The following is an 11523-nucleotide window of genomic DNA, read 5'->3' as shown; positions in this document are numbered from 1 at the left end:
CCTCTCCCGCCATTAAAAACTAGCGTCCCAATAACTTCATTCTCGAACCTCCGGCCTAGGCACCTACGGAACTAATGATAAAAACAAACAAACAAACAAATCATCACGACGACTCCCATTCAATGGTGTCCTCGTGACGGGTTTTACATATGAGACTGATCGACAATATATGTGTATCTATCATGTACCTGTTTGTACTGGTACGTCCAGAAGGAGCCCGAGACATCGGGAAAGACTTCCGATGTACTCCGTACATGACTGGTCATTCTCCATACAGGTCATACCCCAGCATCTTGATTCGATTATACGGCAATATGCCATAACCCCGAATATGTCACTATCAAGGTATTGCATTGCGATTGCGATGATGAGGGCTGGGCTTTATTATCATAATCAATCTCATTCTCATCACGATCATGATCAAGGGGGTATGGAAGGATGGAAGCATGGATGGAAGCTGTCGGATCGGATCGGGCACCTCCGCCTGCCGCTCCGTATCCATCCCATCCAATCCATCCAATCCATCTCGACCTCATTTAACTTCGAGTACAGGACACAGTAACCCAACAGCAAATCCCCTTAAGCTTCACTTTAATTAATTCATTACTCGTAGCATTCGATTCCGATTCTATTTCTTACCCCATACGAAGCTATTTTAGTCTCCCGCCGTCTGCACGTAAAAACATCGTCCCTCCCTCTAGGGCTGCGTTCTGCACGACATTCGAACTTGTCTCTGCATGTATGCGTGCATGCATGCAAAGCTTCCCTCTTTTGTCTCAGACCCGTCTCGTAGTCTCGTAGAGAATTCTGCCAGTACTGCAATAGTGGCAAAGGGTAAAGGGGTAATCCTGGGGCTAATTCCGCTCAGTGCCAAGTACGAGTTATCATTACAGATGAGGTGCTCCCACGACTTGGTCAATTAGGCTTAGCTACGACACACTCGTGACACTGTACGTTCTAATTTATGAAAAGCCTCCAAGGAAATATACACGCATTCGGGTTGGATAGTGAAGAATCTATTCGTAGAACTTGCTTCTCTTTGTCTTCCATTATAGTTACATGTGATGGGTGACAGGAGGTGCTCGACGGACAGGGATGGATCACAATGACATCACGCGTCTCGTCCCTCGTCCCTCGTCCCCGCGCCTAATATCAACCTCAAATATTAGTTAACGACCATAATGACTATTAAATCCTAACAACCTTCACAAAATCAATACGAACACCAGCACTTGACCCATACGTGATCTGTACAATTTGCTCAGGTGGACAAAATCACAAGTACCAATTCCATTCAATACCACCGACTCCAGAATCCAGATACTTCGCTCGCAGCCACCAAACAACGAACCTCATTTCATCAAGACCGAATTGGAAACACAACACATTATATAAATATCAATCTCAGCTACCTGTGTACAAATTATACAACATGTCCAATCAACGAGTTAGTCACCACTCCCCCATCCATCCATTGATCCTCAAACATGCAAGAAATCCCCACTCATACTGGCCCTCACATCCCGCAGATAAAATTCCACGTCGTCGGTGAAGTCCAAGGCGTAAACTTCCGGTACATTCCCTCCCTTCACCCTCTTCTCACCCATCCAACTAACCGACACACGCATATAGCCGTTTCGTAAGCCGGCAAGCACGAAGCATCGGCCTGACGGGCTGGGTGTCGAACCACTCGGACGGCAGCGTGCGGGGCGAGGCCCAGGGCAGCGAGAGACAGATCCAAGACTTCGTGCCGCATCTGTACAAGGGACCCGAGGCGGCGAGCGTGAAGTCGGTGAATACGGATGATATTGATTCGAAAGGTGGGGAGGAGGGGTTTGTGGTTAAGTGAATGGATCAGACGAAAGTTTTGTGGTTCGGGAAGGGTGGAGTGACTGGATTAAGAGGAGTGGGTGGGTGTGTGTTTGGTTGCATGCGTGGCTATGTCCTCAGATGTCGGAGTGAGATGACTCGGTGCTCGGTGATGTCGAGCAGAGCATTGGACGTCAGCTCGCGTCTGTATCTTCACTGCGCAACCAGTTTGACAAAGGAAAGAGATGTCAGTCACACGAAAACGGAAATTTCAAATATGAAATGTTTACTCGATTCGAATCGAGTTGAATCGAACCGAATCGAATTGAATTAGGAGAAGAACTAGAGGGGTCTTTGTCGTATCGAATAGCGATCGATGACCCTCTCCGGGATTAATGACTCGCTATGGAAACGCCAGGCCCAAATACGCTTTTGTTCGTCTGTCTCTCAAGTGAACTGTCCGTCTATGAGTGGAGGATATCAAGTAACGCCAATAATGCCTCATAACCATGTCAGTGAAAAGTGAATAAAAGAACTTCTCTCTCTCCGTCCGAAAATTAGATGATGTCGGTCCTCTCCCAACCCAGCGGCTTCGGGTGTTCCAATCCTTTGCTCGGATGCGGCTTCCCGGCGTCCTTGTACTGGCTGACGTAGGGATTCGGGTCCTCGGTCTGGTTCAAGTTGCCCAGCGTGTGGTTGACCTCTCGGTGCTTGCTCTCGTCGGCGCGGATGTACAGCAACAGATCCCTCATCGTGCGGTGGCCCTCGGGCATCTTCCAGTAGTCTACCGCGATCTCCGGGGCCTCGAGCTTCTCCCACTTGGGCAGGCGGCCCGCGTCGATGTCCTTGATCTGTCGGGTGTAGGTCACGACTGCCTCCTCCTCCAGGTACCCGACGAATCGGTGCACCGTCCGTGGCGAGATCAGGTAGGCGAGGAATAGTGCGTTGAACCAGACGCCCTGGGCGCCGAGGACGAACAGGCGCATGAAGATTCCTGGCTTCGACATTTGGAGGAAGGTCAGGAGGTGCATGCGCTCGTTGTAGCTCTCTTCGAGCAGTGTTTCGATCCTGCACATGGCATCTTCGTTAGTCTCTCTGCTACATCATTTGGTCCGGCCTAGAACGAAGTCACTCACCATCCGTTATCTCTCTTCATCCGTCTCATTGAATGCAGATGTCGCAACATGCCCGCCACCATTCCCGGCACGCCGGCCACGCTCTCCAGGAACACATTCCGCATCATGTACTTCTCCTCGTTCATCCCGTACTTTTCCAACGCGGCCTTGGGGTCCTTCTGTCCCAATTTGGTCGCCTTGCCGTGCCTGTAGCCAGTAGCGAAGTCGAGACCCCATCGGAGGACCTTAACGGCGACGAGAGCGGCCTTGTCGGAAAGCGTCTTCGCTTCGCGGTGCGCCACCGTCACAGCCAACATTTGTTCGGGGGTATAGACTGTAGTTGACGAGGGTCAGCGCCTGTATGCATGTGGACATCCGGGCGGTAAGCTTACCTGGGTGAGGCCATGCTGCTTCCGTCTTCCTGACCTTTTCGGTCTCTTTTTGCGGGAAGTATTCAGTGATCTTGGGGTGGGAAGGAGAGGAGGTGAAGTTTCGCCGGCTCGTGGGTGTGAGTTGCGTGTGCTGGACGAGGACGAAGCAAGGGCGGAGGCCCCTTGATGATGCGGTCAAGCCATTGATAGATTTGAGTAGGAGGGTTGGACCCTGCTTGGAAGCAATTGATCCCCTCGTGGCAGCAGCTGTTGAGATCATGAATTTTGGTTTATTGTTGTTGAGTGGAAAGGGTTGGAGGTTGGTAGGGTAATGGATAGAGGGGGGGTGTTAGGGTGAATGGTCGACAGAGTAGTAGAGCTGAATCGATAGTAGATGGTAGATGGTAAGTCGCACAAGGCGTACTGGGACTGAGGCAAGAACGGCGACAGTCAGCGTCGGGGCTTTATATGTATACACTACGGAATACATAATACAACAAAACGAATTACACAAGCAGAGTCATAGACATATTCTGGGTACTCGGGTTAGTCCGAGCTGAGTCGTGCCTGTGACGAACAAAGGTCCCTCAAGACTCCTCACCCACCCGACAATACCCAATTCGGAATCCGTCGTAGTCACCACCGTAGGCTATGTAATGGCATTGGATCCCTAGGGCTGAAGGCCTTAACCCATTGGCGTAGGGAAATCCAAGAATAATCGACAAATCAATCTTACGCGATACGACGAGAAGCCGTTGGGCGGCAGACGGCAACCAAGCGGCAATCCACTCAATAGCGAAGAAAAGCATAGGGCTGAGGCTGACGTTGCCATTGTCCAATAGGAGCGGCTCGCAGTACGAGAATTGTTCGGGTTGTGAGGTCCGAGTCATCCACCAAAAAAAAGGATTCTCTCCCACTCGCCTCCGACTTTTCCTCGTCGGCATCTCGGTCAACGCCGACTCCTGTTCTTCGATGTGAATTCCCTGCGTGGCACCTGAGCATTTCGAATCTTTGATTACGACACTTTTGTTCCATAGTTAGGATATTCGGAAAAGCTTAATTTCTTATTGATATTGAAACATTGTTCAAACAATTGAACTCCGTGGGAGAAGAAGTTAACTGTCGGGTGGTTTTGTTACATCGCTCGCTATTCTTTTACGTGTAGCTTATACATCAACTCAAATATATACTCAAAATCCTCAACAACAACCACAAACGTATTTGGTGGTGAATGCTTCGATTTCTATTTCCTGTGTGACGTAAATACTTGCTAAAATTAAAAAAAAAGAACAAATTAGATGTCGCGCATGGATCTTTGCTGTGCTGCATTTCTCCCGTAATAAGCCTATTCAGGAAATTCCTAGATCTCCATATATCCCTTCGCGCATTGCACAAAGTTTCCCCTAGCTACCCATTAGTTCCCGTCCTTGCAGTTGCATCAAACGATATGTGTTGATTACATGCTTAATAGAATGCGTTTTCACCCAGGTGAATACGAAGCATAGAGGACGTTTCAGACGCAAGCAATGGCCCGGAGCCTCAATTCTTCGAAATTGTGGGCCACGGTCTCGTATCCAATGCTCCATAATTCCTCGCCGGGCACCACCTCTAACCTTGATTTCTTCACGGCATCAGTCGGAGGTCTCTGGATGCCGATGAAGCCGATTCTCCACGTGCTCTCCTTTCTGGAAAGGCGAGTGGGATGAGCAAGTCTGTGCTTTATATGAGACCGGTGGGATTGGGATGGCTTTGCTGTTTATCCTGCGGATAGAAAGGTTTTGAGAACGCGATTTAGGTGTAGGTGATTCACGGTACTTAGCGACTTTTTTCGTTTTCACCTGGACGTGGGCATACTGTGGACCCATGCCGCAGATTTTGACACTATCGAGAAATTCTTCCTAGTGACTGATTGAACAGACTTCAACCAAAGTAGAGGCCGATTGAACAGGTAATAATGACTCGGATATAGATGCGAAAAGATGGATAGTGCCCTTGGCGCATCGCGATATTTGCAAACTCTGGCAGTATTGAAGAGGTCCATTTCAAGATCATGAGCTGTAGTAGCCATAATCTATCCTTCTGAATGTCAATGTTCGAGGACTAGCTGGAAAGTCAGCCAAGCAGAGCGAAGTACATTGATGTTGGAATAACAAGTACTTCTATTGTTAGGCTCTAGGTGACTACCTAGGGAGTACCTGAAGTACCCCAGAAATACTAACACAATCGTTGGTTATTTTCGCAACTTAGACTTTGGTATAACAGAAGCAACACAACACATACATATGGGGATATATCGCTTGTAATGGCGGAAGCATTGTAATAGACATAAATTTTGGTTGTGGTGACTCCGATTGTTTTTTTGTTTGATCAGGTTATGCGCCAATTCATAGACATATTTGTCGTCACAAATTGTCGTCACGATCGCATGAAGTCGACAGCATCAGAGCCAACATTCTGCCAGCTGATTGCGGGCTCCTACTGCTTTGGTTCCATATATTACTCGTGATCCATCAAATATAGATCCTCCATCTTGTCTTTTATTGCAGCGACCTCTTGGTCAGTCTTGTATCGACGCTCACAGTAATCTCTCGTTGTAACTCGTGCAACAGGTCGGATCGGTCCGGAAATTGGCCTTGGCTGGAACCAATTCGCTATCTCTCCTCATAAACACAAATGTTTTCCCATTCTGTAAGGCCAGGCCAATATAGAAAGTGTAGCGGCTAGCCCTGGTGACTAGTTGGAGGTTGTCAACATCTGGCGGTGAGGGATCGTTGCTAAAAGATTCATCGGTATGAGTTTTCTATCCAAACTGAAGTCGAAACATATAGCGCCGCGAGAATCAGCAAATGTTGCCGACTTTATGCACAAGCTTATTACTTATGTTTATAAGTTCCATCGACCCTTTCTCGTGGACCAATGCGACGGCTTTAGCAGTCAAAACTCCAAAATGACCATACTTTTCGTCAAGCGTCTTCCATGTCACAGCTATTGCTCTCGAGGAAAGATTGGAGCTCTCCACGGGTTGTTTCTTTATGTAACAGCGCAGTACTAATTCCGCCGATGGGTTACGATCCGTTGTAACTGTTACTTCAGACTAATTAAGCTCGATGATTTCGAAGACAAAAGACGGACCGAATGGTGGCTGGATGATGCACCGGCTCTACAACGGGCTGCCTTTCCACGTGGCACTATTCAGCCATTGCCGATCTTAGTGTTGATTTGGTCACTTGGTCAATAATTCATTCTTTGGCGTCTTGTAGGCAAATTCCCCGTTGATACCATGAACGATGAATGCACGCTTCCGACGCGTACCGCGTTCATTAGTCTGAAGGCAGAAGAACAGCTCGTGGTTGAGAGACGGGGTCGTGTTAGATTGAAGAAGGATTAAGAAGGACCTCAAGGTTGTTGATACGGACGGCCTCGTGCAGAAGAAGCATTGAAACACCAAGTAAAAGAACCTAAAGCGTTTCAAAGGTAGATGTGCGGCCGTCTACATGGCACCGAGTATGTTATAGCACAGAGACAGCCAGCCATTGTGTGAATCATATGCAGCTTGACGTTGCAACCTACTGAGGGAATTTCCAAGAACATAACAAAATGGTAAGATACTCGATCCGCAAGAGCGAGACCTGGAGTGTACAAAGTATACATCCGGAGAAACAACAAGTCCCAAGTCCAGCCATTCAGCAGGTTCCTTCGCGTCTGCACTCGAGCTATTTGGCCAATAATGACGGTCCTCTAATGGAAAGCAGCTTCTTTGACATTGCATTGCGAGTCACTCCCAAGTACCTTTTTATTGCCGGCTAGCGCAGTTCTGTACATCGTACGATGTACGTAGGATGACAAGGACAGGGCCTATTTCTAGGCATTGGAGTAAGTATCCGACATGGCAAGTCCTCACCCGCATTGACAAGATCGAGAAGTGCGATAAAGATGAGTTTAAGCAGATAAAGATCGACCAGATGAAGTTTTTCCGTGCAAAACTAAGAGAGCCGCAACTGCACGACGATCAGAAAGATCCTGAGTTTTCGTATGCAACTCTGAATGATCCTGCGGATGGACGTCGAGATGTTCGGCCGGAGGGCAAAGATTCGATTCCCCCGCAAACTTGGCCAGCCCCACTTTCGCCTGTCCCCGTTGACTATTGGTAGCATCAGCACTAGTAGTCTAGTCAATTCACCACTACGACTACATACGTCTAGCAAATGCTGCAAGTATGTGATACAGTACATGAATCTACAAAAACGTCCTCCATCAAGGGATTGTCAAATCACGGCCAAGATTCAAAGCGACCAAAGTAAGACGGACGTCCGGCTTGCCCACGCGTTTCCCCTCAGGCTACTGCACCCCACATCCGTGTGTACCGCCCATTCATTCATCCACACTCCACATACTGGAGACATGCCGAGTCCACCGCGATCATGTAGACCGTACAAACACTTTGTACGAGACTTTCTCTAAATGAACGCGTCTGCATATACTTCGCCCCATTTCCCCTCCCTCGCCCCCCACCCTGGATGTAAGCTAATGCGGATAGCATCCGCACTGACAGCACAGTGTTTGGGAGATGATTGATACCTTCAATACCCAGGAGTTAGGTCGACTGTAGCACAACAGCGGTTATATCGAAGAATATGCACCTCACAATGTCATTGAAGTCGATCAGAGAAACAGTCCCATCTACTTTGCTCAACTCATGGCCACGATCACAATCCCATCCAGCCGCTCTGATCCGGATGGAACTGGGCCGAGTCTCAAACAACTAGACGAGCATCCCTGGGAATAAGAAGCTTGTACATCGGTGTACTTGCACCTCTGACGTCTGCCCCAAGAGCCCCTGAGAGGGACTAGATTTTCGGTTCCGCAAACCTGCGATCCTTTTGAGCAATCCATGCAGACTTCTGTAGCTCTTCTCCGCTTTCTTCATGCGGCCTCTGCAGCGCCAATCCCAGCTGCACCCTTTATCCAAGCCCGGCGCTCTGGATGCCATCCACCCTCTGCGGATCCACCATGCCAATCAGATGTAGGACACTGCCTCATGTCCAACATCTGAGAGCAAAGCTTCGTTGCGGATCCGCAACCAGGCAATGAGTGTTGCCGGAGGGAGCTCCAATTGCTCTCTAGAAACATAGGGCTTTCAGGGTCATTTACGCCCGCTAGGCTTGTTCGAGAGCAATCGCGCTCACTCTTTGGGAAATAACGCGTACAGATCCCCTCAGCATCGCATGCAGAGGGCAGGATGTGCGGCCGAGATTGATGGAGAGGCCCAAGTAGACGTCGCCTCAGGTGACGGATATCCCTCCCACCGATCATATCAAAGCGTGCGGGGTTCAGCGGTTTAAAGAACCCATGGTCGCTGTGAATTGACCTTCAGGCCCAGTTCAATTACTTCTTACTGTGGTTACAATTGCTCTGCTTCAATACAGAAATATACTTCAGATACTTGTGTACCCATCATGACGATTCCGGACGAGGTAAACAGCTCTTGATTGAGCGACGTGCATCTACTTTTCATTTGACTGACGCGATACAGGTCGACATCATCGTCTGTGGTGGAGGCTCCTGTGGGTAAGAGAAAGACATGATGCACATGAGAGAATCCGACTAAAGCTCGTCCAGATGCGTGGTCGCCGGTCGACTTGCCAACCTCGATCATAACCTTCAGGTCCTCTTGATCGAAGGTGGAGAGAACAACCTGAATAACCCATGGTGAGCTTGTACTATGTATAGCTCCATATCTCTCTTGCTTACCTTTTGTTCTACAGGGTGTTCCGACCGGGGATTTATCCCCGAAACATGAAATTGGACAGCAAGACTGCGTCCTTCTACTACTCTAGGCCTTCGGAATGGCTCGATGGACGAAGGGCTGTTGTGCCTTGTGCCCACATCTTGGGAGGAGGATCTTCCATCAATTTCATGGTAAGCACGGTATAATTGGAGCTTTGTTGTGGTGGCTAACAAGGGCAGATGTACACGCGTGCTTCAGCATCGGACTACGATGATTTCCAAGCCAAGGGCTGGACCACAAAGGAGTAAGTGTATCTTGAATTTGAAGCTAAAGTTCTGGAGACTCACGCCGAGCAGACTCATTCCCCTCATGAAGAAACACGAGACCTACCAGCGATCCTGCAATAACCGCGACATCCACGGATTTGAGGGCCCCATCAAGGTATCTTTCGGAAACTACACCTATCCCATCAAGGAAGATTTCCTCCGCGCCTCTGAATCGCAAGGTATCCCGACCACAGACGATCTCCAGGATCTCGTGACTGGCCACGGCGCCGAGCACTGGCTGAAGTGGATCAACCGCGACACTGGCAGGCGCAGTGACTCTGCCCATGGATACGTCCACAGCACCCGAGCTGTTCACCAGAACCTCCACTTGGCCGTGAATACCAAGGTCGAGAAGGTTATCATCGAGGGCGGAAGAGCTGTCGGTGTTAAGACCGTCCCGACCAAGCCACTCCACCCCAACCAATTGCATTCGAAGACATACCGCGCCCGCAAGCAAATAATTGTTTCTGGCGGCACGCTCAGCTCTCCATTGATCCTGCAGCGATCCGGTATCGGTGACCCCGAGAAGCTCCGCAGGGCGGGTGTCAAGCCTCTTGTCGACCTCCCAGGTGTCGGCTTGAACTTCCAGGACCACTACCTTACCTTCTCCGTTTACCGCGCCAAACCACACGTAGAGTCATTCGATGACTTTGTCCGTGGCGACCCCAAGGTTCAAGAGCAGGTCTTCCAGCAGTGGAACACCAACGGAACGGGTCCCCTTGCCACCAATGGCATCGAGGCCGGTGTCAAGATCAGACCCACGGAAGAGGAATTGAAGGAGATGGACAGCTGGCCATGCCCTGAATTCAGGTCAGGCTGGGACAGCTACTTCAAGGACAAGCCCGACAAGCCCGTCATGCACTACTGTGAGTTGTAGCCCGTTCAAGACTTTTTGACCACCCAAACTGACATCTCAACTCAGCTGTCATTGCCGGATTTTTCGGTGACCATATGCTTCTTCCTCCGGGCAAGTTCTTCAGCATGTTCCACTTCCTTGTAAGTCTCACATCAATTTGATTACAATAGGCGTACTGATCGTTGTAGGAATATCCATTCTCTCGTGGTTCAACTCACATCGTCTCCCCGAACCCGTACGACGCACCCGACTTCGATGCCGGATTCATGAACGACAAGCGAGACATGGCACCCATGGTCTGGGGCTACATCAAGTCTCGAGAGACTGCCAGACGAATGGATGCGTACGCTGGTGAGGTGCAGTCGATGCACCCATTCTACGCCTTCGACAGCCCCGCAAGGGCGAAGGATCTCGACTTGGCCACCACGAACGCGGTATGTATAAAAGACTATACCAACAACCTGAAATTTTACACGTGTGGTGGACTAATTGTTGTCATAGTATGCCCTCCCCGGTAACCTCACCGCGGGTATCCAGCACGGATCGTGGAGCTCGCCCGTCGAGAAGGGACGCGCTCCCGAGCCCACTTTCTTGTCTTCCAACAAGCAGGATGTGTACGAGGACTTGAAGTATTCCAAAGAGGACATCAAGCACATCGAAGACTGGGTTAAGCGTAAGTTTTGATTCCCCTTGTATTACATTCTGCAAAACAAGCAACTTTTTTTTTGAACCCTCCGCTGACGCCAATCCTCCAGGTCACGTCGAGACCACATGGCACTCCCTCGGCACGTGCTCGATGGCACCTCGCGAGGGCAACTCCATCGTCAAGCACGGCGTGTTGGACGAGCGCCTGAACGTGCACGGCGTCAAGGGCCTCAAGGTTGCCGATCTCTCCATCTGCCCTGACAACGTCGGCTGCAACACGTACTCCACCGCACTGCTCATCGGCGAGAAGTGCGCCGTGTTGACGGGCGAGGACCTCGGATACTCTGGCTCTGCCCTCGACATGAAGGTTCCGAACTACCATGCTCCTCGCGAGATCGCCAACTTGTCGCGCTTGTAGGCGGGAGTTTGTCAGACTGCCTGCCCTTGTGTAAACACGAGATTGTGGCTTGGGAACGAGGGAAACGAGAATGTGTCTTGCTTCTAGTCATTCCTTACATTATATGATGATGATGATGTGCTTTAGTAAGATGTCTTCTTATGATCTCTTCTTTTTCTCTTTCGGAAGTCAAGCGGGCGGAACATGTTATTGAGCTGTCAAATATGTTGTACTGGGTGGTGACTTTTGCTATATATGAAGGTGCTGGTGTTAAGC

The 11523-nt window shown here is 49.7% G+C and overlaps 4 protein-coding genes across 4 annotated transcripts; 3 read left to right on the top strand and 1 right to left on the bottom strand.

Annotated features, from left to right (window-relative positions):
- Window positions 1–1487: 1487 nt before the first annotated feature.
- On the top strand, window positions 1488–1849 carry BU24DRAFT_468951 (Acylphosphatase; the record flags this gene model as incomplete). Its single annotated transcript, XM_033532564.1, has 2 exons — window positions 1488–1573; window positions 1633–1849. The coding sequence occupies 2 exons, from the start codon at window positions 1488–1490 to the stop codon at window positions 1847–1849; spliced, it is 303 nt and encodes a 100-aa protein (XP_033376874.1).
- BU24DRAFT_381870 (uncharacterized protein) lies at window positions 1520–2472 on the top strand. Its single transcript, XM_033524749.1, has 2 exons — window positions 1520–1573; window positions 1633–2472. Exon 2 carries the CDS (start codon window positions 1850–1852, stop codon window positions 2141–2143), a length of 294 nt encoding a protein of 97 aa, XP_033376873.1. The 5' UTR covers window positions 1520–1573; window positions 1633–1849; the 3' UTR covers window positions 2144–2472.
- BU24DRAFT_97961 (alternative oxidase) lies at window positions 2255–3728 on the bottom strand. The gene is made up of 3 exons (XM_033534863.1): window positions 3317–3728; window positions 2946–3258; window positions 2255–2877 (listed from the first exon to the last, which is right to left on the bottom strand). Exons 1-3 carry the CDS (start codon window positions 3573–3575, stop codon window positions 2367–2369), a joined length of 1083 nt encoding a protein of 360 aa, XP_033376872.1. The 5' UTR covers window positions 3576–3728; the 3' UTR covers window positions 2255–2366.
- Window positions 3729–8751: 5023 nt separating this feature from the next.
- BU24DRAFT_497969 (GMC oxidoreductase) lies at window positions 8752–11522 on the top strand (the record flags this gene model as incomplete). Its single annotated transcript, XM_033534318.1, has 10 exons — window positions 8752–8769; window positions 8829–8863; window positions 8915–9004; window positions 9061–9214; window positions 9263–9327; window positions 9380–10215; window positions 10272–10345; window positions 10394–10639; window positions 10707–10878; window positions 10961–11522. The coding sequence occupies 10 exons, from the start codon at window positions 8752–8754 to the stop codon at window positions 11266–11268; spliced, it is 1998 nt and encodes a 665-aa protein (XP_033376871.1). The 3' UTR covers window positions 11269–11522.
- Window position 11523: the final 1 nt, after the last annotated feature.

The sequence above is a fragment of the Aaosphaeria arxii genome, assembly GCF_010015735.1.
Source record: "Aaosphaeria arxii CBS 175.79 unplaced genomic scaffold BU24scaffold_18, whole genome shotgun sequence".
Taxonomy (NCBI): domain Eukaryota; kingdom Fungi; phylum Ascomycota; class Dothideomycetes; order Pleosporales; genus Aaosphaeria; species Aaosphaeria arxii.
This window is presented reverse-complemented; position numbering and strand designations above follow the sequence as displayed.

What these genes read in the sequence shown, in the direction of transcription:
- BU24DRAFT_381870 (XM_033524749.1), top strand. Translation starts at nt 1,850, where the DNA reads ATGGATCAGACGAAAGTTTTGTGGTTCGGGAAGGGTGGAGTGACTGGA.
- BU24DRAFT_97961 (XM_033534863.1), bottom strand. Translation starts at nt 3,575, where the DNA reads ATGATCTCAACAGCTGCTGCCACGAGGGGATCAATTGCTTCCAAGCAG. An exon ending in AGCAGCATGGCCTCACCCAG is followed by an intron (nt 3,259 to 3,316) that starts GTAAGCTTACCG and finishes CGTCAACTACAG; the next exon opens with TCTATACCCCCGAACAAATG. An exon ending in ATGAAGAGAGATAACGGATG is followed by an intron (nt 2,878 to 2,945) that starts GTGAGTGACTTC and finishes TGCCATGTGCAG; the next exon opens with GATCGAAACACTGCTCGAAG.